At 40.2% G+C, this 20,969-nt stretch overlaps 1 protein-coding gene across 1 annotated transcript in view; it reads right to left on the minus strand.

The window, feature by feature from the left end:
* Positions 1-20,969, minus strand: part of LOC123513262 (Down syndrome cell adhesion molecule-like protein Dscam2) — a 100,873-nt gene that overhangs the window by 26,603 nt on the left and 53,301 nt on the right. The window contains exon 11 of the mRNA XM_045270333.1: positions 10,287-10,453. Coding sequence (XP_045126268.1) covers positions 10,287-10,453 — 167 coding nt within the window. The remainder of the gene's footprint in view (positions 1-10,286; positions 10,454-20,969) is intronic.

A 20,969-nucleotide genomic window follows, 5' to 3' on the forward strand; every position in this document is an offset into this window, starting at 1 on the left:
TTTCCTCTTCCTTCCTTACTTTAACATATTCATCTCTCGCTGCCTTGAAGTTTTCCTTATTTGTTGGATTTCTATTTCTCCTCCATCTTTTCCATGCTCCATCTCTTTTCTCCTTTGCCCTAGCACACCTTGCATTAAACCAATCTTTCTTTCCTTCTTCTTTAGGTCTATATTTTGGGACATATTCCCTGACTCCTGTTTTATATATTTCCAAAAATAAGTTATACTTCTCTTGCATCATCTCTGAGTTTTCCATCTCCTCCCAGTTTACATTTTTAAAATAGTTCTTGAGATTCTCAATATCAGCCTTTCTGCAATTTAATCGGTCTCCTTTGTATGAATCGTCTCTATCTTCCTTTCCCTCTTCTATATCTATTTCTAATATTACATGGTCACTCTTTCCCAATGGGCACTTATATCTTATATCATCATTCATTTGTATACCCTTGTAAAAATTAGGTCCAATCTCGCCTCGTCGTTTCCTCTGAATCTTGTGCATTCCTTTACTCTCTGGTCCATCATATTGTCTATCATTAGGTTTAGAATCTTTCTCCCAGGCTTCTTCCCCATACCACTTTCATAATTTTCCCAGTCCACTTCTTTACAGTTGAAATCTCCTACTAATATAACTTTTTTCCTTTCTTTAACGATTCTCGTTAGACTCCTTATTGTGTCATCTATCATGTCTTTATATTCTTGATTGGTCCATGAATTTGTTTTTGGTGGCACATATGTTACAATGATTGTTAACTCTTTTTTATTAATATGCATCTTAACATACAATACTTCTGCTTTTCCTGCTCCACATTCCACTTGGTTTATCACTATCTCCTTCCTTAACATTATCATGACTCCTCCTCCTCCTTTACCCACTCTGTCTCTTATACATTATACCTATTATCCAAGACTATTTTGATTTCCTCATTTAGTTTTGTTTCAGCCAGGCATACAATATCTGGATTTTCTTTCTTTATGTAATCTCTTAATTCTAATTTACTTGATAAAACCCCGTCTATGTTCGTATACATCATTTTTAGTCTCTTGCCTTTATCATTTTTAGTTAAACTTGTTCCACTTTTTTCTCTTCCTTCTCGTTTATATACCATTTCCTTATCCTGTCTCCTAGAATTCTCCAAAAATGCCTTTTTCCTCTTCTGACCTTTCATTATTTTTTTCCCTTACTGCTGCTGCCAGTTCATTGTATCTCTTCCTTTCCTCCTCATTTCTATTTTTCTTTATATAGATATCCTTACAGCCTTCTGTTTCTCTGAGTTTTGTTGTTCTATATTTCTTCTGTTGCTGCTTGTGATTTTAGTAATATTTTAATTGGTCTCGTTTTTCCTTCTTGATATGGTCCCATTCTGTTTATTTCTTCTACTTCCTCTTCCAAGTTCTGCCTATCTTCGTCATTTAGATTCTTCAGTAGGTCTTTGACTGATTTCATTTATTCTTTTTCTCTTTTTGGTCTATATTTTATTTTTTTTTTTTATTCCAAATACAACTACACTCTTCTTTTTTTCTGCAATTTCTCTAACTAGATTTTCTTTTGTCTTGAGGACTCCTATCATTTTGTTTGTCATATTTTCTTCTTTTTCTTTAAGTTGTTCTTGAATCACCTCCTGAAAATCGGCCTTATCTTTCTTATCTTGGACTCTCCATGCTTGTACTTCTTTTTTAATCACGTTCTGTACTCTTTCCTCTTCCTTGTTTACTAGATCTTTCAGCATCTCCTTTTCTTTCTCGGCTTTACCGAGTCCTTCTTCCATCTGCTTTTTGTAGTTAGCTACTTCCTTTTTTAGTTCTTTGTTTTCAGCTCTTACCCTAGCTTCGTTTTCTTCCACTTTTCTTATCCTCTCTCTCAGTCTTATAAACTCCTTTTCCTGTTCTTCATTCTCTTTCATTTCCATATTCTCCTTTATCAGTTTATCTAGTTTACATTCAATATTGAACACTCTCTTAAGTAGTGAAGTGTGTCGTGTCAAACCTTCGAATATCTTCTCCCTCACCAACAGTCATCATCAGACCCTTCTCTATTCTCATGTCTGCATTTGGATGGAATCTCTTTTTCACTCATTATTCCTTAATAATTGATTTCATGAAGAAAGTGAGTCCACACTACCTGCCCAGGCCACTGTAAATACTATACAACAGGTATGCAGTGAAGATCAGCTGATCGTCGGAACTGCGCCAGTGTCCGTCAACCGTGTGTGTGTGTGTACCTAGTTGTATTTACCTAGTTGTAGTTTTACAGGGCCTGGGCTTTATGCTCGTGTGGCCCGTCTCCATATCTACACTTATCCAATCTTACTTTAAAAGTGTGCACACTCGTTGCAGACACTACTTCTTCATCTAAACTGTTCCACGTCTCAATACATCTCTGGAAACTATATTTTTAATATCTCTCAGACATCTTCCTTTCTCAGCTTTTACTATGCGATCTTGTGCTTGGATGTCATATTCTTCTCTCAGGATCAGTTTCTCATTATCCACTTGGTCCATTCCGTTGATCAATTTATAGACTTGTATCAGGTCTCCTCTCTCCTTCTTTGTTCCAGGTTGGTAGATCCATAGCCTTTAGTCTCTCCTCATATGTCATCCCTTCAAGTTCTGGGACCATTCTTGTAGCCATTTTTGTAGCCTCTCAATTTCCTTATGTGTTTCTTTTATGAGGGGTCCACACTACTCCTGCATATTCCAATCTGGGTCTTATTATAGTATTTATCAATTTCTTCATCATTTCTTTGTCCATGTAGTGAAATGCTACTCCAATATTCCTCAGCAAATTATATGTTTCTCTAAAAATTCTATCAATATGGCTTACTGGTTGATTGTTTTCTTCCATCGTCACTCCTAAGTCCTTTTCCTTTTTACTTTCTCCAGTTCTACTCCATCTCCCATCTTATAGATTCCCACAGGTCGTCTTTCACTCTTTCCCATTTCCATGACATGGCTTTTGTTCACATTGAATTCCATTTCCCACTTCTTACTCCATTCCCAGATCTTATTTAGGTCTTCTTGCAGTATTTCACAATCCTCCTTTTGCTTTATAACTCTGCACAGTTTCGTATCATCCAAAACAAATTTATGTAGCTGTTCACTCCTGGCATGTCGTTAATATAAATGATGAAAAGTATTGGTGCCAATACTGACCCTGTGGCACTCCGCTTTCTACTGCTCTCCACTTGGACTTCATATCTTTAACTACCATCCTTATTTCTCTCCCCCTCAAATAATTTTCTATCCATCTCAATGTGCTTCCTTTTAAGCCACCCTTCTCCTCTAACTTCCATAGTAATCTTGCATGTGGCACTTTGTCAAACGCCTTTTTAAATCCAAATAGATGCAGTCAACCCATCCTCTCTCTCTTGTACTCTATCAACTATTCTAGAATAGAAACTCAATAAATTAGTTACACAAGACCGTCCTTTTCTAAAACCAAATTGGCTATTTGATATTAATTTGTTGTCTTCAAGGAACTCGATCCATTGTTTCTTTATTATTCTTTCACACATCTTGCATATTACACTAGTTAGTGATACCGGTCTGTAATTTAAAGGTTCTTCTTTCCTTCCACTCTTATATATGGGAACCACCTCAGCTCTTTTCCATTCTACTGGCACTGTTCCATTTTCTATTGAGCATTTTATGATGTTGTATATAGGACTTGCTAGTTCTTCCCTACATTCTTTCAGTATTCTGCCTGAGACTTCATCCGGTCCCATTGCCTTCTCTTCATCCAGTTCCTTCATTAACTCTTTTATTTCAAGCTTGGTTACTTTAATCTCTTTCATATAGATTGTCTCTCTATTACCCTGTGGCCTCTCAAATTTGGATTCTTTAGTAAAGACCTCCTGGAATTTTTTATTTAATAGTTCTGCCATACTTTTGGGTCTTCCACCATCCCGTTCTCTCCTTTTAACCTTTCTATTGTTTCTTTTTGCCTAATTTTTCCATTTATGAATCTATAGAACAATTTTGGTTGCTCCTTACATTTTTCGACAATATCTTTTCAAGTTCTTTTCCTCTTCCTTCCTCACCTTAACATATTCATTTCTCGCTGCCTTGAAGTTTTCCTTGTTTGTTGGATTCTATTTCTCCTCCACCTTTTCCATGCTCCATCTCTTTTCTCCTTTGCCCTAGCACACCTTGCATTAAACCAATCTTTCTTTCCTTCTTCTTTTGGTCTATATTTTGGGACATATTCCTGACTCCTGTTTTGTATATTTCCAAAAATAAGTTATATTTGTCTTGCATTGTCTCTGAGTTTTCCATCTCCTCCCAGTCTACGTTTTAAAATAGTTCTTGAGATTCTCAATATCAGCCTTTCTGTAATTTAATCGGTCTCCTTTGTATGAATCGTCTCTATCTTCCTTTCCTCTTCTATATCTATTTCTAATATTGCATGGTCACTCTTTCCCAATGGGCACTTATATCTTATATCGTCATTCATTTGTATACCCTTGTAAAAACTAGGTCCAATCTCGCCGGCTCGTCGTTTCCTCTGAATCTTGTGCATTCCTTTACTCTCTGGTCCATCATATTGTCTATCATTAGGTTCAAGAATCTTTCTCCCAGGCTTCTTCCCCATACCACTTTCATAATTTTCCCAGTCCACTTCTTTACAGTTGAAATCTCCTACTAATATCACTTTTCTCCTTTCTTTAACGATTCTCATTAGACTCCTTATTGTGTCATCTATCATGTCTTTATATTCTTGATTGGTCCATGAATTTGTTTTGGTGGCACATATGTTACAATGATTGTTAACTCTTTTTATTAATATGCATCTTAATATACAATACTTCTGCTTTTCCTTCCCACATTTCACTTGGTTCATCACTATCTCCTTCCTTAACATTATCATGACTCCTCCTCCTCTTTTACCCACTCTGTCTCTTCTCCATACATTATACCTATTATCCAAATCTATTTTGATTGCCTCATTTAGTTTTGTTTCAGCCAGGCATACAATATCTGGATTTTCTTTCCTTTATGTAATCTCTTAATTCTAATTTACTTGATAAAACCCCATCTGTGTTCATATACATCATTTTTAGTCTTTTGCCTTTATCATTTTTAGTTAAACTTGTTCCACTTTTTTCTCTTCCTTCTCGTTTATATACCATTTCCTTATCCTGTCTCCTAGAATTCTCCAAAAAAATGCCTTCTTCTCCTCTTCTGACCTTTCATTATTCTTTTCCCTTACTGCTGCTGCCAGTTCATTGTATCTCTTCCTTTCTTCCTCATTTCTATTTTTCTTTATATAGATATCCTTGCAGCCTTCTGTTTCTCTAAGTTTTGTTGTTCTATATAATATTTCTTCTGTTGCTGCTTGTGATTTTAGTAGTATTTTAATTGGTCTCGTTTTTCCTTCTTGATATGGTCCCATTCTGTTTATTTCTTCTACTTCCTCTTCCAAGTTCTGCCTATCTTCGTCATTAAGATTCTTCAGTAGGTCTTTGACTGATTTCATTTCTTCTTTTTCTCTTTTGGTCTATATTTTATATTTTTCTTTTATTCCAAATACGACTACACTCATCTTTTTTTTTGCAATTTCTCTAACTAGATTTTCTTTTGTCTTGAGGACTCCTATCATTTTGTTTGTCATATTTTCTTCTTTTCTTTAAGTTGTTCTTGAATCACCTCCTGAAAATTGGCCTTATCTTTCTTATCTTGGACTCTCCATGCTTGTACTTCTTTTTTAATCACGTTCTGTACTCTTTCCTCTTCCTTGTTTACTAGATCTTTCAGCATCTCCTTTTCTTTCTCGGCTTTACCGAGTCCTTCTTCCATCTGCTTCTTGTAGTTAGCTACTTCCTTTTTTAGTTCTTCGTTTTCCGCTCTTAGCCTAGCTTCATTTTCTTCCACTTTTCTTATCCTTTCTCTCAGTCTTATAAACTCCATTTCCTGTTCTTTATTCTCTTTCATTTCCATCTTCTCCTTTATCAGTTTATCTACTTTACATTCAATATTTGACACTCTCTTAAGTAGTGAAGTTGTGTCGTGTCGAACCCTTGAATCTGGTTCTCCCTCACCGACATAGTGTGTGTGTGTGTGTGTGTGTGTGTGTGTGTGTGTGTGTGTTACCTATTGTATTTACCTAATTGTAACATACGGGAAAAGAGCTATGCTCGTGTGTCCCGTCTCCATATCTACTAATGTCCAGCTTTTCTTAAAATCATGAATATTCCTTGCGTTGACCACTTCCACGTCTAAACTATTCCATGCTTCCACCCTTCTATGAGGGAAGCTATATTTTTCACATCTCTCCTATAAGTGGCCATTTTAGTTTTTCCCATGCCCTCTCGACATTCTTTCATTCCACATACACAGATCTTCCCTATCCATTTTTTCCATGCCAATCATCACTCTGTATATTGCTATCAGGTCTCCCTTTCTCTTCTGTTTTCCAGGGTCGGAAGTTGCATTCTGTTCAGTCTGTCTTCATAAGTCAAATCTCTTAAGTCAGGCACCATTTTGTTGCAGCCCTCTGTACTTTCTCTAGTTTCCTTATGTGTTTCTTTAAGTTCGGAGCCCACTGTATTGTTGCATATTCAAGCCTTGGTCTTATCATTGCAGTAATTATTTTCTTCATCATTTCTTCATCTAAATATACGAACGCCACTCTTATGTTCCTCAATAAGTTCAATACTTCTCCAATTATTTTGTTTATATGTCTCTCTGGCGATAGGTCATTGGTAATTGTCACCCCAAGGTCTTTTTCTTCATGACTGGTTTTATGTCTTCATTTCCTATCTTGTACATACTCCTGATTCTTCTTTCACTCTTGCCAAACTCTAATTTCTTGCATTTTGTTGTGTTGAACTCCATTTGCCATGTACAGCTCCATTTCCATATTCTGTCCAAGTCTTCCTGGAGTAGTTCGCAATCTTTGTCACATCTCACTTTTCTTAACAATTTTGCATCGTCTGCAAATAGGCTCACATAACTGGACACCCCATCCACCATGTCATTTATGTAGACTGCAACATTACTGGTGCCAACACTGATCCCTGTGGAACTCCACTCTCCACCAAGCCCCATTCTGATGGTCTGTCCTTAATTATTGTTCTCATTTCTCTTCCTACCAAAAGTCTTCCATCCATTTTAGTAAACTGCCATGCACTCCTCCTACCATTTCAAGTTTCCAGATCAGTCTCCGGTGTGGTACCTTATCAAAGGCCTTTTTTAAATCCAGATATATTCCATCAGCCCAACCATCTCTTTCCTGTATTACATCTATCACCCTCGAATAGTAACATATCAGGTTTGTCGCATGAACGCCCTTTTCTAAAACCAAATTGACACTCACAAAGTATGTCATTTTTCTCCAAGAAGTCTGTCCATCTATTCTTCACCACCCTCTCACACATCTTAGCTACCACACTTGTAAGTGACACTGGTCTATAGTTCAATGGGTCTCTCTTGTTACCTGATTTATAAATTGGGACAATGTTAGCTCTTTTCCAGTCTTGGGGCACTACACCTTCCCTTAATGAGGCATCAATTACTTCACAAACTTTTTCTGCCAGTTGCTCCCTGCATTCTGTGTGTGTGTGTGTGTGTGTGTGTGTGTGTGTGTGTGTGTGTGTGTGTGTGTGTGTGTGTGTGTGTGTGTGTGTGTGTGGAGTGTTAAGATGTAACTTATCTTTAGGAGATGGCGAGGAAGATAAAGGGAGATGGGGAGGAGGAAAGGAAGATGGGAGAGAGAGAGAGAGAGAGAGAGAGAGAGAGAGAGAGAGAGAGAGAGAGAGAGAGAGAGAGAGAGAGAGAGAGAGAGAGAGAGAGAGAGAGAGAGAGATGGAAACAGTCTATGCCATTGGGTAATTTGAGACACAAGGTGGGATGCATGTAGCTTATCTTTAGTGATTAGTGGAGACAAGGATGGTGGGAGGAGCACTAAGATTTCAAGGACAGCATATGGCGTGTGTAGTTGGTATCCAACACACTATACGGGACAACTGAACTGAAGAAAGCTCAGAAAAGAAATATGACGCCTACATAGGTGTCACCGTATATGCTACTCGGGCTTCATGACGCCTACATAGGCGTCACCGTATTGAAGGGGTTAATCCATTTCAGAATCCCCAAAAAGAGCACCCTAATTTTTCTTTACATGTTTTTAGACAAGAAAAAGGTATATATACATATATATATATATATATATATATATATATATATATATATATATATATATATATATATATATATATATATATATATATATATATATATATATATATATATATATACAGTAAGGTCCCGGTTACGTCGGTCTCGAGTTACCTCAAACTCGCACTTACGTCAGTCCACTATAAGGCAATTTAAGATTTAAAAAATTGAAAATTTATATATCGTAAAGCGCGGGATTTATTGTTATTGTTGGCCGCCAGGCGTCACTAGTGGTTATCCACCACACCGCCCACCTCATGCTTGAATACAATAACACTCTACGTACCTCAGTTCCACCACACCGTCGCCCCTGGCAAGAGTGTTCCTACATCTGCGTTTGCTGACTATCTTAGTATCTTGCTCAATGGCACCAAAAAGAAAACTCCTGAGTGATAGCAGTGATGTTAAGAAAAGGAAAACCATTACGCTACAAGAAAAAGTGGACATAATTAAAAGACATGAGAAGGGAGGCAGCAGCTGTGTGTAAGGGAGTGAAGAAGAAAATGGGAAGCCCATTACCATGACAACAGGGAGGTTGACGACCTTGAGGGCTCACGCACCTATCACAACAATAACAACTCCGGAGCCTTCGCCTGGGCCACACGACACTCGCAGCTCACTTGCACCGTCTGCACTTGTCTGCTGATCCCTATTGCCCTTTCCTATTGCATTTCCTGCCCCGCTGCCCACGCTTTTACTCCCACCGCACTGCACTACGCTCCCAGCTGTCCGCTCTGGGCGTCACAACATTCAACCTGCGCACCCTCTTGGCGGCCTCAGGTGTCCACCCCTCTGGCAACATGCAGTCCTTCGCGTTCGCGGCCCTAATCAACAACAAAAACAAGCTTGTGTTTCATATTCCTACATACTTGTAAATAATATAACAATATAACCTTTTACTTATATAACGCTTCTACTCCTACCGCACTCCACAAAGCTCCCAGCTGTCCGCCCTGGGCGTCACAACATTCGATCTGCCCACCCTCCTGGCGGCCTCAGGCCGCCCCTCTCGGCAACCTGCAGTCCTTCGCGTTCGCGGCCCTAATCAATATATTCCTACATAGTTGTAAATGATATACCAATATAAAAATATAACCTTTTACTTACCTGAATAACCATAAAAAATTATTGGTTGAAAACTTGATAATATGCTTTGAAAGTACAAAAACTCAAGTTACGTACAAAATCGATTTACGTCATGTTTCAGGAACGTAAGTCTGACGTAACTCGGGACCTTACTGTATATTATATATATATATATATATATATATATATATATATATATATATATATATATATATATATATATATACATATATATATATATATATATATATATATATATATATATATATATATATATATATATATATATATATATATAAATATTGTATAAAAACATAATAAAACATAACGTAAAAGAATATAGATAGATAAACTGGTTTTATGAAGTAAATTTATCCATCCTTGTATGGAGCACTCTTTACATGTTTGGGGGGGAGGGTTCCACTCACACAGTTTTATTGGATAGGGTGAAATTTAAAGCTTTTTTGTATCATCAACTCCTATTCTCTGACTGACTGTCTTCAGCCTCTTTCTCACTGCTGGAATGTTGCATCCCTTATCACTATTTTCATGCTAACTGCTCTTCTGATCTTGCTAACTACATGCCTCCCCTCCTCCTGCAGCCTTGCAGCACAAAGCTTTCTTCTTCCTCTCACCCCTATTCTGTCCAACTCTTTAATATAAGAGTTAATCAGTACTCTCAATCATTCATACCTTTCCCTGGTAAACTCTGGAACTTCCTGCCTGTTTCTGTATAACCATCTTCATATGACCTGACTTCGTTTAAGAGAGAGGTTTCAAGACATTAATCCCAGAATTTTGGCTCTCTTAATCTTTTAGGGAATCGGCAATCAAATGAGTATTTCTTTTTATTTTATTTTTTTGCTCTTGGCCAGCTTCCCCTATTCCATGAAAATAAAAATAAATATATAAAAAAAAAATAAATAAATAAAAAAATAATAAATAAATAGAAAAAAAAACTTGGCTCCTTCCTTGATGAACCTGGCTAAGATATGCTGAGATATTTCAAATAACAGCTATCAACTTACCCCCCATCACAGTAAGAGTTGCACATTCATATTCTGCTACAGAGGAGCCAGCACTGTTATGGGCAGAGATGCGTAGGTTGTACCAGGTGGCTGGGAACAGCTCCATGATAATATACATTCCAGTTGGCTTTACCTGACTGCTGACCATTATCCATTCAGTTTGGTTCCTGAAAAGAAAATCATCATATATATATATATATATATATATATATATATATATATATATATATATATATATATACAGGTAGTTCTCGTTTTGTGCGTGTTCTGTTTGTGCGAATTCGCTAAGATGCGACATTAAAAATATTATACACTCAACCCTCGATTTGCCGGACCTTCATTTGCCGGATTTCGGATTTGCCGGACAAGAGTCTGTGGGGAAAAAAAAAAAAAAAAGTCCGGGACAAGTCGATTTCAAACTACCGCGCCAGACAAAGTTCGCAAATCGGGCACTATAGATGGCAGCGCGGGCGGACATACACGTCTAGTACTGGCATTGGCATGTGTTACGGCCCCACGTGGTGAGATGATGATGATGATGATGATGATGGTCGTCGGAGGTTTTGCCTTTGCCTCGGCACCTCCTGTTACTTCTATTCTTCCTGATCCTGCCTTTCTTTTATTTTTCTTTCTCTTGTCTTCCACATCTGGTGCAAAGTCTCTTTCTTCTCCCTCAGTTTTGTTTTCTGAACAAAAACGTCTGATTTATTTTCCAACTTCCTGGTACAGCTGGTGCAGGTGCCGAAATGCCGTTAAAGACAACACTATGTTCCCACCGGAAATTTTTGCCGTTAAACACGGGATTCCGGTAAATCGCGTGCCGTTAAAGCGGGGTTCAACCTGTATAGGGTAAAGTCCGGCAAGGGGGTAGACCCCCGGACATTTTCCATTGCCGGACATTTGCCATTCCCGGACAAGCCTTCCCCCCTTTTAGTCCGGCAAATCGAGGGTTGAGTGTAATTAATTAAAATTGTGCGATCTGTTCGCTAAGATGCGATTTGCCCCAACCGCATTTCAAACAGTGCGCCAGATGCGTAGTTCCGCTGCCTGCTGACAGGCGGCCTCTCCCGCTCCCAGTTCAATGTTTACAGCCCTCTTGTGTGTTTGCAGTCACAGCCAGTCCAGCCAGTTTACTCATTCGTCAAAATGGCCCCAAAACGTCCTTCATCTTCTCCTGGAACCAGCAGCGACCCTCCAGCTAAGAAAATGCAGCGCAAGTCACTCACTCTGGCTAAGAAAATGGAAATTTTGAGCCGGTATGACCAAGGACAAAAAACTTCGATCATATCCCATGCCTTGGGATTGGGGGAGAGCACACTGAGGCGCGTCCGAAACAATGCTGCAAAAATACGAGCAACTGTGGAAGCAGGTTCGTCTAGGACATTGCAGAGGGTAGCCTACAGCAGATCGTCGGCCATGGAGAGGATGGAAAAAATGCTGGCGACTTGGATTCAACACCAGAACAAGACCAGCATTCCTGTTAGTTTGGCCATCATTCAGGAAAAAGCTAAAAGCCTCATTAACGACATCGAAGGAAATGACGGGCCAAATACATCCTTCCAAGCAAGTTCTGGTTGGTTTGCAAAATTTAAGCTAAGACACGGGTTTCATAACATCAAAATGACCGGAGAAGCAGCATCAACAGACACAGAATCAGCCAGGAAATTCCCAGATATGCTTAAGAAGACCCTGGAAGAAGGACAATACTCATCCAAGCAAGTGTTCAATGTAGACGGGACTCTATTAAAGAAGGCTAGTGAGACCTCATCTTCCTTGCAAGCTAAAAGAACCACCAGAACTCGTGACTCTACAATGGATAAAATGGAAAGCCTAGTGGAAATGTGGTACATAAGTTTTGTATGCAGTACAATGATGCGCACTTTGTTTACATTCCACAGGTTGCCGGTTAGTGTACTTCCGTTTCACTCTCCCTCCCTTCATAAAGTTAAGATCAACAACATTATAAAGTTACGTACATACATACATTAGTGTACATTATAATGACTTAAATTAAACTACCTAAATGTTTAACTTCATAATTTTTACTTTCATTAAACCTTTTACTGTACTATGATGCACTCTCGCTTTGCTTACTCTCAATGAAAGTTCAAATCAGGGGTTAAACTTGTTATAATCGGTTCGCTTAACGAAGTTTCGCTTAACGAAGTGTTTTTAGAACGTAACCCCTTTGTTAAACGGGGTTGCCTGTATATATATATATATATATATATATATATATATATATATATATATATATATATATATGTAACAATGTGGAACAGGTGGGTTGGTGGGTAGTGGAAAGAAACTCAGGAGTAGCTGCTACTCCTGAGTTTCTTTCCACCACCCACCAACCCATATATATATATATATATATATATATATATATATATATATATATATATATATATATATATATATTGCTGCGACCCTCCTTCAGCTTCTTTTTCAGGGAGGGGACGCCTCACAATCTTCTTGTGATTCGGGGCGTGTGTGTCGGGGAGAATGACTTTATCTGGGTGGCGTGGGTCGGCTGGGGTGGAGCGGCGGGCAGAGCGCTCTCTTATGCCTGGCTGTCTGCTGCTATAGCACCCACTCCCACTCACCTCAGTCACACAGAGTGGGGAGAAGGAAACACTTCTTCCTTATTTCTCTATACTACAGCAACTGTACACGAGTCACCGGGAGCAGGTGGCGGCGGCACACAGGACGGGGCAGGGAGCGGCAACAAGGTACGGGTAACACTTTGTTAGTTCGTCAGGCACTTCACTGTTTCTCCGTCTCTCGTTCACTCTCTGACTGCTCCCCAGAGTACGACTTGTTCCTTCGAAGTCTCTCGCTACACTCCTGTCCTCTGTCCTCGTTGGTGCCACACAGTGCCCCACAAACCACGCCTCCTGTGCCGTCGCACCTGCCAGGCAATGTCCTTACGAGTCTATTTCAGCTTATTAGGTAACGCAATCTACCTTAACTGCTAATTACCAATATATCCCTAATAATGCTGGCTACAAGTAATTCACACATGCATGCATTTATTTACACGGTACCGTATGACAATTATCCCAGGGCTGGCCAGTGCCCTCACCCATACACCCACACACACACACACACACTCGTATCTCCCCGTGACCTCCGGGGTCACATCTCCTCCGTATGGAGGCCTAGCTCAGCGTCCCTTCCATTAAGGTGTGACAGTTTCATAAACACGAGCAACCAACACCTCGCTTACCCTTTAGCTAAAGTCTGCACATATGTACTACCCATATGTACTCTCTTATGACACTGCTTCACACTCACACAGGCACACGTACATATCTGGGAGGCTTCTGCAATACACCTTCGCAACAATATATATACAGTCAACCCTCGGCTATCGCGACTTCGGCTATCGCGTTTTATTGCTATCGCACACCCATGAAAAGCTGCTAGAATTTCATTATCGCGACCTCAGATGCCTGCTATCGCATGTCCCGCCATGACGTCATGGAATATCTGAGCACTCATGACCAAAACCGCCTTCCCGCCAAGATCAATTCAGCTATCGCGTTTTCGGCTATGGCGCGGCTATTTCGGCCCCAATTGGGCGTGATAGCTGAGGGTTAAATGTGTATATATATATATATATATATATATATATATATATATATATATATATATATATATACAGTAAAGTCCCAGGTTACGTCTGTCTCGAGTTACGTCAAACTCGTAGTTACGTCAGTCCACTATAAGGCAATTTAAGATAAAAAAAATTGAAAATTTATAAATCATAAAGCGCGGGATTTATTGTTATTGTTTGTGGTTGCCCGTCACACCGCCCGCCCCACGCTTGAATACAATAACACCCTGCCTCAGTTCCACCACACCGTCGCCCCTGGCAAGAGTGTTATCCTACTTCTGCATTTACTGACTCAAGTTCTTAGTATCTTGCTCAATGGCACCAAAGAGAAAACTTCTTAGTGACAGCAGTAATGCTAAGAAAAGGAAAACCATTACGCTACAAGAAAAAGAGGACGTAATAAAAGAAATGAGAAGGGAGGCAGCAGCTGTGTGTGAGGGAATGAAGAAAATGGGAAGCCCGTTACCATGACAACGGGGAGGTTGACGACCTTGAGGGTTCGTGCACCCATCACAACAATAACAACTCTGGAGCCTCGCCTGGGCCACACGACACTCGCAGCTTACTTGCACCGTCTGCGCCTGTTTGTTGATCCCTTTTGCCCTTTCCTATTGCATTTCCTGCCCCGCTGCCCACGCTTCTACTCCCACCGCACTGCACTACGCTCCCAGCTGTCTGCCCTGGGCGTCACAACATTCGACCTGCCCACCCTCCTGGCGGCCTCAGGGCCACCCCTCTCAGCAACCTGCAGTCCTTCGCGTTCGTGGCCCTAATCAACAACAAAAACAAACTTGTGTTTCATATTCCTATATAGTTGTAAATAATCTAACCTAATTTCGTTCTCTAAACCATGTTGTATTTATGTTATCAATATGTGTAATAAGCCTAGTCTATGCTACCATAGTTAAATTTTGTTACTAAGCCTAGGCTATGTTACCTTAACATAATTTCTTCTAACCTAATTTCTTTCTCTAATCCTTGTTAAATTTATGTTCATTTACTGTATGTTTAATAAGCCTAGCCTATGCTACCATGGTTAAATTTTGTTTACTAAGCCTAGGCTATACTACTGTAACCTAATTTCTTCTAACCTAATTTCTTTATCTATTCCATGTTCTGTTTTTATTTCTTATAGGTTTGCAAAAATAGTTGAGGAGCATAACCTGACGTCTGAGCAGATTTACAATGCTGACGAGACTGGCCTGTTCTACCGCTGTCTGCCAAGAACCACACTTGCAAGCGAGTTGGAGGGAGATGTGAAGGGGTTCAAACAGAGCAAGGACAGGCTGACAGTTCTGTGCTGCGCTAACATGGCTGGTACGCACAAAGTCAAGTTGTGCGTGGTTGGCAAGCACAAGAAGCCGCGCTGTTTTAAGAACGTGAATTACCTGCCTGTCGATTATCGTAACCAACGAAGTGCTTGGATGACAGCTGAAATTTTCCTTGACTGGTTCAAGCATTGCTTTGTGCCATCTGTCAAGGAAAATCTGAAGAAAATGGTCTCCCAGAGGACAGTAAGGTAGTTTTATTATTAGATAATTGTAGAGCTCATCCACCAGCAGAGGAACTTGTTGTGGGAAATATTTTTGCTGTATATTTGCCCCCTAATGTCACAAGTGTTATTCAACCCATGGATCAGGGAGTCATTCAAAATTTCAAGATGAATTATCGTAAGAGTTTCCTTCGCAAACTTGTTAATTATGAGGACGACACAATCCCTGAGTTCCAAAAACAGTTTAATGCTAAAAATGCGATATTCATGGCTTCACTTGCTTGGCTAGACATTAAAAAGCAAACATTGATGCAATGTTGGCACAAATTGTACCCTTTGATTATGCTTGATGATGAGGATGATGAGGAGTTTGAAGGGTTTGGAGGTGGCTTGAAAAATTCGGTAGTGAACGAGCTGAGGGAAATGGGGGGAAATGTGCAACTTAAAGTGACAGATGAAGCGTTACGGGAATGGGTGGACGTGGATGAAAATCAGGCCGTAACATTCACTCTCACAGATAAGGAACTTATCAACGCTGTAGTAGAAGATCATTTAGAGAAAATTAGTGATGATGATGATGATGATGATGATAATGAGCTTAAAGTAACTTGGGAACAGGCTGCGAAACACATAGCTGGCTTTGTCAGGTTTGCTGAGCAGTGCACATACATGTCAACCCGAGATGTTATGACCCTTCACTGCATTGAGAATGAGTTTTTGTTGCAAAGAAAAAGAGCTGCAAACAAGGAGACATTAGAAACTATTTTAAAGTAGCTTGTAAGGGAAAAGAAGTGGGGCAAACAAGTACAGAATCTGATGATGTTGATCACCCGGAGGGTGTTGAGTGAGAGGTGTGGGGAGCAAAAAGTGTCACAAACACTCATACATTTTCATATCTTTATTACATGTAGTACATCTTTATACCCTATGTTCATGTTGAAATGTTATTGTATGCTATACATGTTGGATAATATTGAATAAAGCAAATAAGTGTATACTTTATTTTTGTAAATCATTATTTATAAGAGGAAAGTATTGAAGAGAATGTTAGTATTGTGTGCATGATCGTGTAGACTTGGATCGTTTGTGGGTTGGGGGTGGAGATAGCACTCAAACTTCTGTAGGGACATCACAAGTGCAAGAGTTTCCTTTTCAATTGTGGAGTATCCAAGTTGATGTTTTTTAAGATTGGTGGAGTGGTAGGTGACTGGATCACTCTGCAGGAGAACGGCCCTGATTCCCATATCACTGGCATCGATTTGTAGGTGGAAAGGACGAGAGTGATCGGAAGCCCACAACACTGGTTTGCTGGAAAGGAATGCCTTGAGGTGTTGGAAGGCACGGTCGCGGGCTGGAGTCCATCGGAATGGGACAGATGAGCTGGTCAGATCCGTCAAGGGTGCAGCCAGGGAGAAGTTGCTGCAGAATTGCCTGTAAAAACCAGCCATTCTCAGGAACCTCACGAGCTGCTTTCGGGTGGAAGGGAGCGGAAAGCCCAAGATGGCCTCCACGTTGGCCCCCTTGGGACGGACCATACCATTCCCCACCACATGTCCCAAATACACCACCATGGATCTCCCAAATGTGCATTTGGCTAGGTTGATGGTGAGCCCAGCCTCCTGCTCCTGCTCCATCAACATCCTCAGTCACTTCATATGTTCCACCCAATCCTGTGAGGTGATTATCAGACCGTCCAAGTAGGCCGATATTCCTTCCAGGTCCTGGGTGATATAATTAATGGCCCTCTGGAAGGTTGCAGGTGCGTTAGAAAGGCCAACGGTGTATTGAAAGAGGCCGAAGGGGGTAATGAATGCTGAGATCTCCTTGGCTCTCTCTGTTAAGGGCACTTGATAGTAACCCTTGAGGAGATCAATGGTACAGGTAGACCTTGATTTACGAATGAGTTACATTCCTGGAAAAACCGTTCGTAAATAAAAAATTCGTAAATCAAGCCTTTTTTCTCCATAGACTTACATTATATAAGGCAAGATACGTTCCTGCTCACGTCCCTAGAATGTCACATAACACAAGAAAGATACACTGTACAAAATGTACTTATGACATATAAAAACATTAATTTGTATAATAATAGATAATGCAAATACATACAGTACATAAATATAATGCTAGTACTTACAAAATATAAGAAGCTGAAAGACTGGAGATGGCAGGGTAACTGCGTGGTTGCGAGGGGTTACTGGGTTGACGGTGGTGTTGACATGGAGTAGGCTTGTAGGGAATCTGCATCATCATCATCATCATCATCTTGGAGAGTTGAAGGGAGGGTGGCTCCTGATAAGTCCAGAAAGTCATCAGCTGTAGCAACAGTGGGTGAGGCTGATGTAGCAGCAGAGGTTGAGGTGTCTGCCGGAGCAGAAGTAACACTGAAGAAAGATGTGTCTTGTTTGTCTTGCTTGATGAGCTTTCTGCTGATAAAGCTGTTTGTAGGCAGAAAGGGCATACTGAATGTTGCGTTCTAACTTTAAACTTCTTTCACGATTGGAGTCATTATCAACAATTTTTTGCATGCCACTTTCTATTTCGATGAAAGCCTCAGCTAAAATCTTGCGAGTGAGATGGTGCTGTTGAGTGGCGTCTTCCTCCTCTGCTGCTGCTGCTTCCTCCTCTACTGCTCGTTCCTGTTCTATGGCAATGAGTTCTTCGTTGGTAAGTTCTTGTTCATGTGAGGTTAATAGTTCACTGACATCTTCTTCATCAACTTCTTCCATCCCTGCTTTATGGACAAGATTGACAACCTCGGTAACCACAGGACGCACCTGAGGGAAACCAGTAAAATTGTGGACACACTTGGGCCATATTTTCTTCCACACCGCATTCATCATTGATTCTTTTACTTCATTCCATGACCCTGCAATGATGTCAATCCCATCCTTGATATTAAACTGCTTCCAAAATTGTGTAATGGAGAGACTTTTATCAGTGTCCACAGCTTCAATCATCTTTTTGAATGTGCGCCTCAAATAATAAGCCTTAAATGTGGCGATTATTCCTTGATCCATCGGCTGAAGTAAAGCCGTGGTGTTTTTCGGTAAGAACTCAACACAAACATTCTCTGACAGGTCTGAGAGGTTTGTGGGATGGCAAGGAGCATTATCTACCAATAGTAGTGCTTTATGTGCCAAGTTTTTTTGATGGCAGTACCTTTCCACGACTGGACAAAAATGATCAGTGAACCAGCCCAGAAATGTATGACTGTTCATCCAACCCTTTTTACTAGACCGAAAAATCACAGGCAAACTTGCTTGGCATGCCCTTTAAGAGCTCTAAGGTTTTCAGAGTGGTGAATTAACACAGGGTTTAACTAAAAGTCACCCGTAGCATTGCCACCAAAAAGCAAGGACACACGATCTTTGGACGCTTTGTGACCAGGAGCCTTCTTTTCATTCCTAGAGATCACTGTTTTCATAGGCATCCGCTTCCAATATAGTACTGTTTCATCCACATTGAACATTTGTTGGGCAGTGTATCCCCCTTCTGCTATGATGTCAAGAAAAACAGGAAGATAATCAGACGCAGCTGCTTTGTCGGCAGACGCAGCCTCTCCCGTCTGCTTGACGCTGTGAAGGTTGAAGCATTGTTTAAAATTGTTCAACCACCCTTTACTGGCATTAAATGGTGGATAAGAAACACTACCACTGGGTCCTGCAGTTTCAGTATCCTTCACAAGCAAGTCTTCATATAATGAGAGCCTTTTCCTGAATGGCTTTGTTAGTCATGGGTGAGTCATCCCGGCCGCACATGTCATCCACCCACAAAGACAACAGCCTTTCCATGTCTTCCATTATAGCAGGCCAGTGTTTCGTCACTATTTCTGCACTGAGAGGGGTTGCATTCCTTGCACTAGCAATGATTTTATCTTTGTCTTTCCGGATAGTAACCACAGTTGTCGCAGCCATGTCAAATAAACTAGCTATGTCCTTCACTTGCATTCCTTCTTCAAAATTTTTCAATATAGCAAGCTTTGTTTCAAGTGTTACCACTTTCCTGGCTTTCTTGGGCTTGTCACCACCCTTACTTGGATTTATGCCATGCTTTGGAGACATAGTGCACTGTAATATGCACTTAAAAAGCTAACGAAAGAAATGCTTCACTGTGATCACTACGAGCACCGGTGGTGGAGGTAGACTGGACTGACGTGATCAAGTCCTGTCATGGGTAGCAGCGGCAGTTGATAATAAAAGTTGCTGAAAATTTGAAAAAGCTACAAAATGTTTTTATTCGTAAGTTCAAATTTTATATTTGTAAATCAAGCCAAAGGAAAAAAATAATTTTATTCGTAACTTCAAATTTTTGTAAATCAAGCCTTCGTAAATCAAGGTCCACCTGTACTGACAAAGGGAGAATTTCCTATGCTATCTATAAGATCTTCGATCAGAGGTAGAGGATAAGAGTCAGGAACCGCCACTTTATTAACTTTACGGTAGTCCATACAAAACTGGCTGCTACTGTCGGGTTTAGGGGCTAACAAGCAGGGTGAGGCCCATGGGGATTTACTAGGTTCAGCTAAGTTGTGAGTTAACAAGAAATCTACCTCCATCCTCATCACATCTTTCTAAGCCAGGGAGATGCAATAGGCTGCTTGTCTAATTGGCTTGATGTCATGACAGGTTAGTTTTATGTCATGTTGGATGACTGTACAAAACCAAAAAAGGTCTGCTGTTATTTTAAGAAAGGATGCTAATAAGTGTTTTAAATCATTCTTCTGTAAAGTAATTAAATGAGAAAAATACTCATCAGGATGGGACAGAATTTGCGTGTTCGATGGTCTGATCTTACAGGAGGTGACATCGAACTCAGGGTCAGACTCTTCCTCTGGAGGTACTGTTCCTGACTCGCTCCCCACTGCACACACCGTTAAAACAGATACAATGTTTTGAGAGTCCTTCTCTGGTTCTCTGGAGAGATAAGCTTTCATGAGATTGACATGAACCAATTGAGTGTCTTTATGTCGATCTGAAGTATGGACGATGTAATTTAGGAGTGATATTTTCTTGGCCACAATATATGGACCACAAAACTTACTACTGAGGGCATTACCTAGAGTGGGAAGGAAAAGTAGGACTTTTTCACCCGGGTTGAAACTCCTGATTTTAGATTTAGATTGAGTTTGTTGTATCATTTTAGTTTGAGTTTTGAGAAGATTAGCCTTAACAATGGTTCTAACTTCATTTATCTTATTTTTTAGGGTACTGATGTAGTCAGATACACTGGGGCTTGAAGATTGGTTTTGAGTGAACCACTGATCCTTGAGGAGTTTTAGAGGCCCCCTTATCTGCCTACCATATAGAAGTTCAAAGGAGGAGTATCCTAAAGAGTCTTATGGGACATTCCCTTACTGCGAAGAGTAAAAAGTCTACTCTCTCGTCCCAATCTCCCTGGTGGTCTAGGATGAATTTTCAGAGCATGGATTTTAAGGTTTAGTGAAATCTCTCCAGACAGCCTTGGGATTGGGGGTGGTAAGCTGAGGAGGTTACATGAGAGATCAGGTCATCTACAATCTGTTGGAAAAAATTGCAAGTAAAATTAGTGCCCTGATCTGACTGAATGACCT

Source organism: Portunus trituberculatus, chromosome 35, assembly GCF_017591435.1.
Source record: "Portunus trituberculatus isolate SZX2019 chromosome 35, ASM1759143v1, whole genome shotgun sequence".
In the NCBI taxonomy this organism is placed as follows: Eukaryota; Metazoa; Arthropoda; class Malacostraca; order Decapoda; family Portunidae; genus Portunus; species Portunus trituberculatus.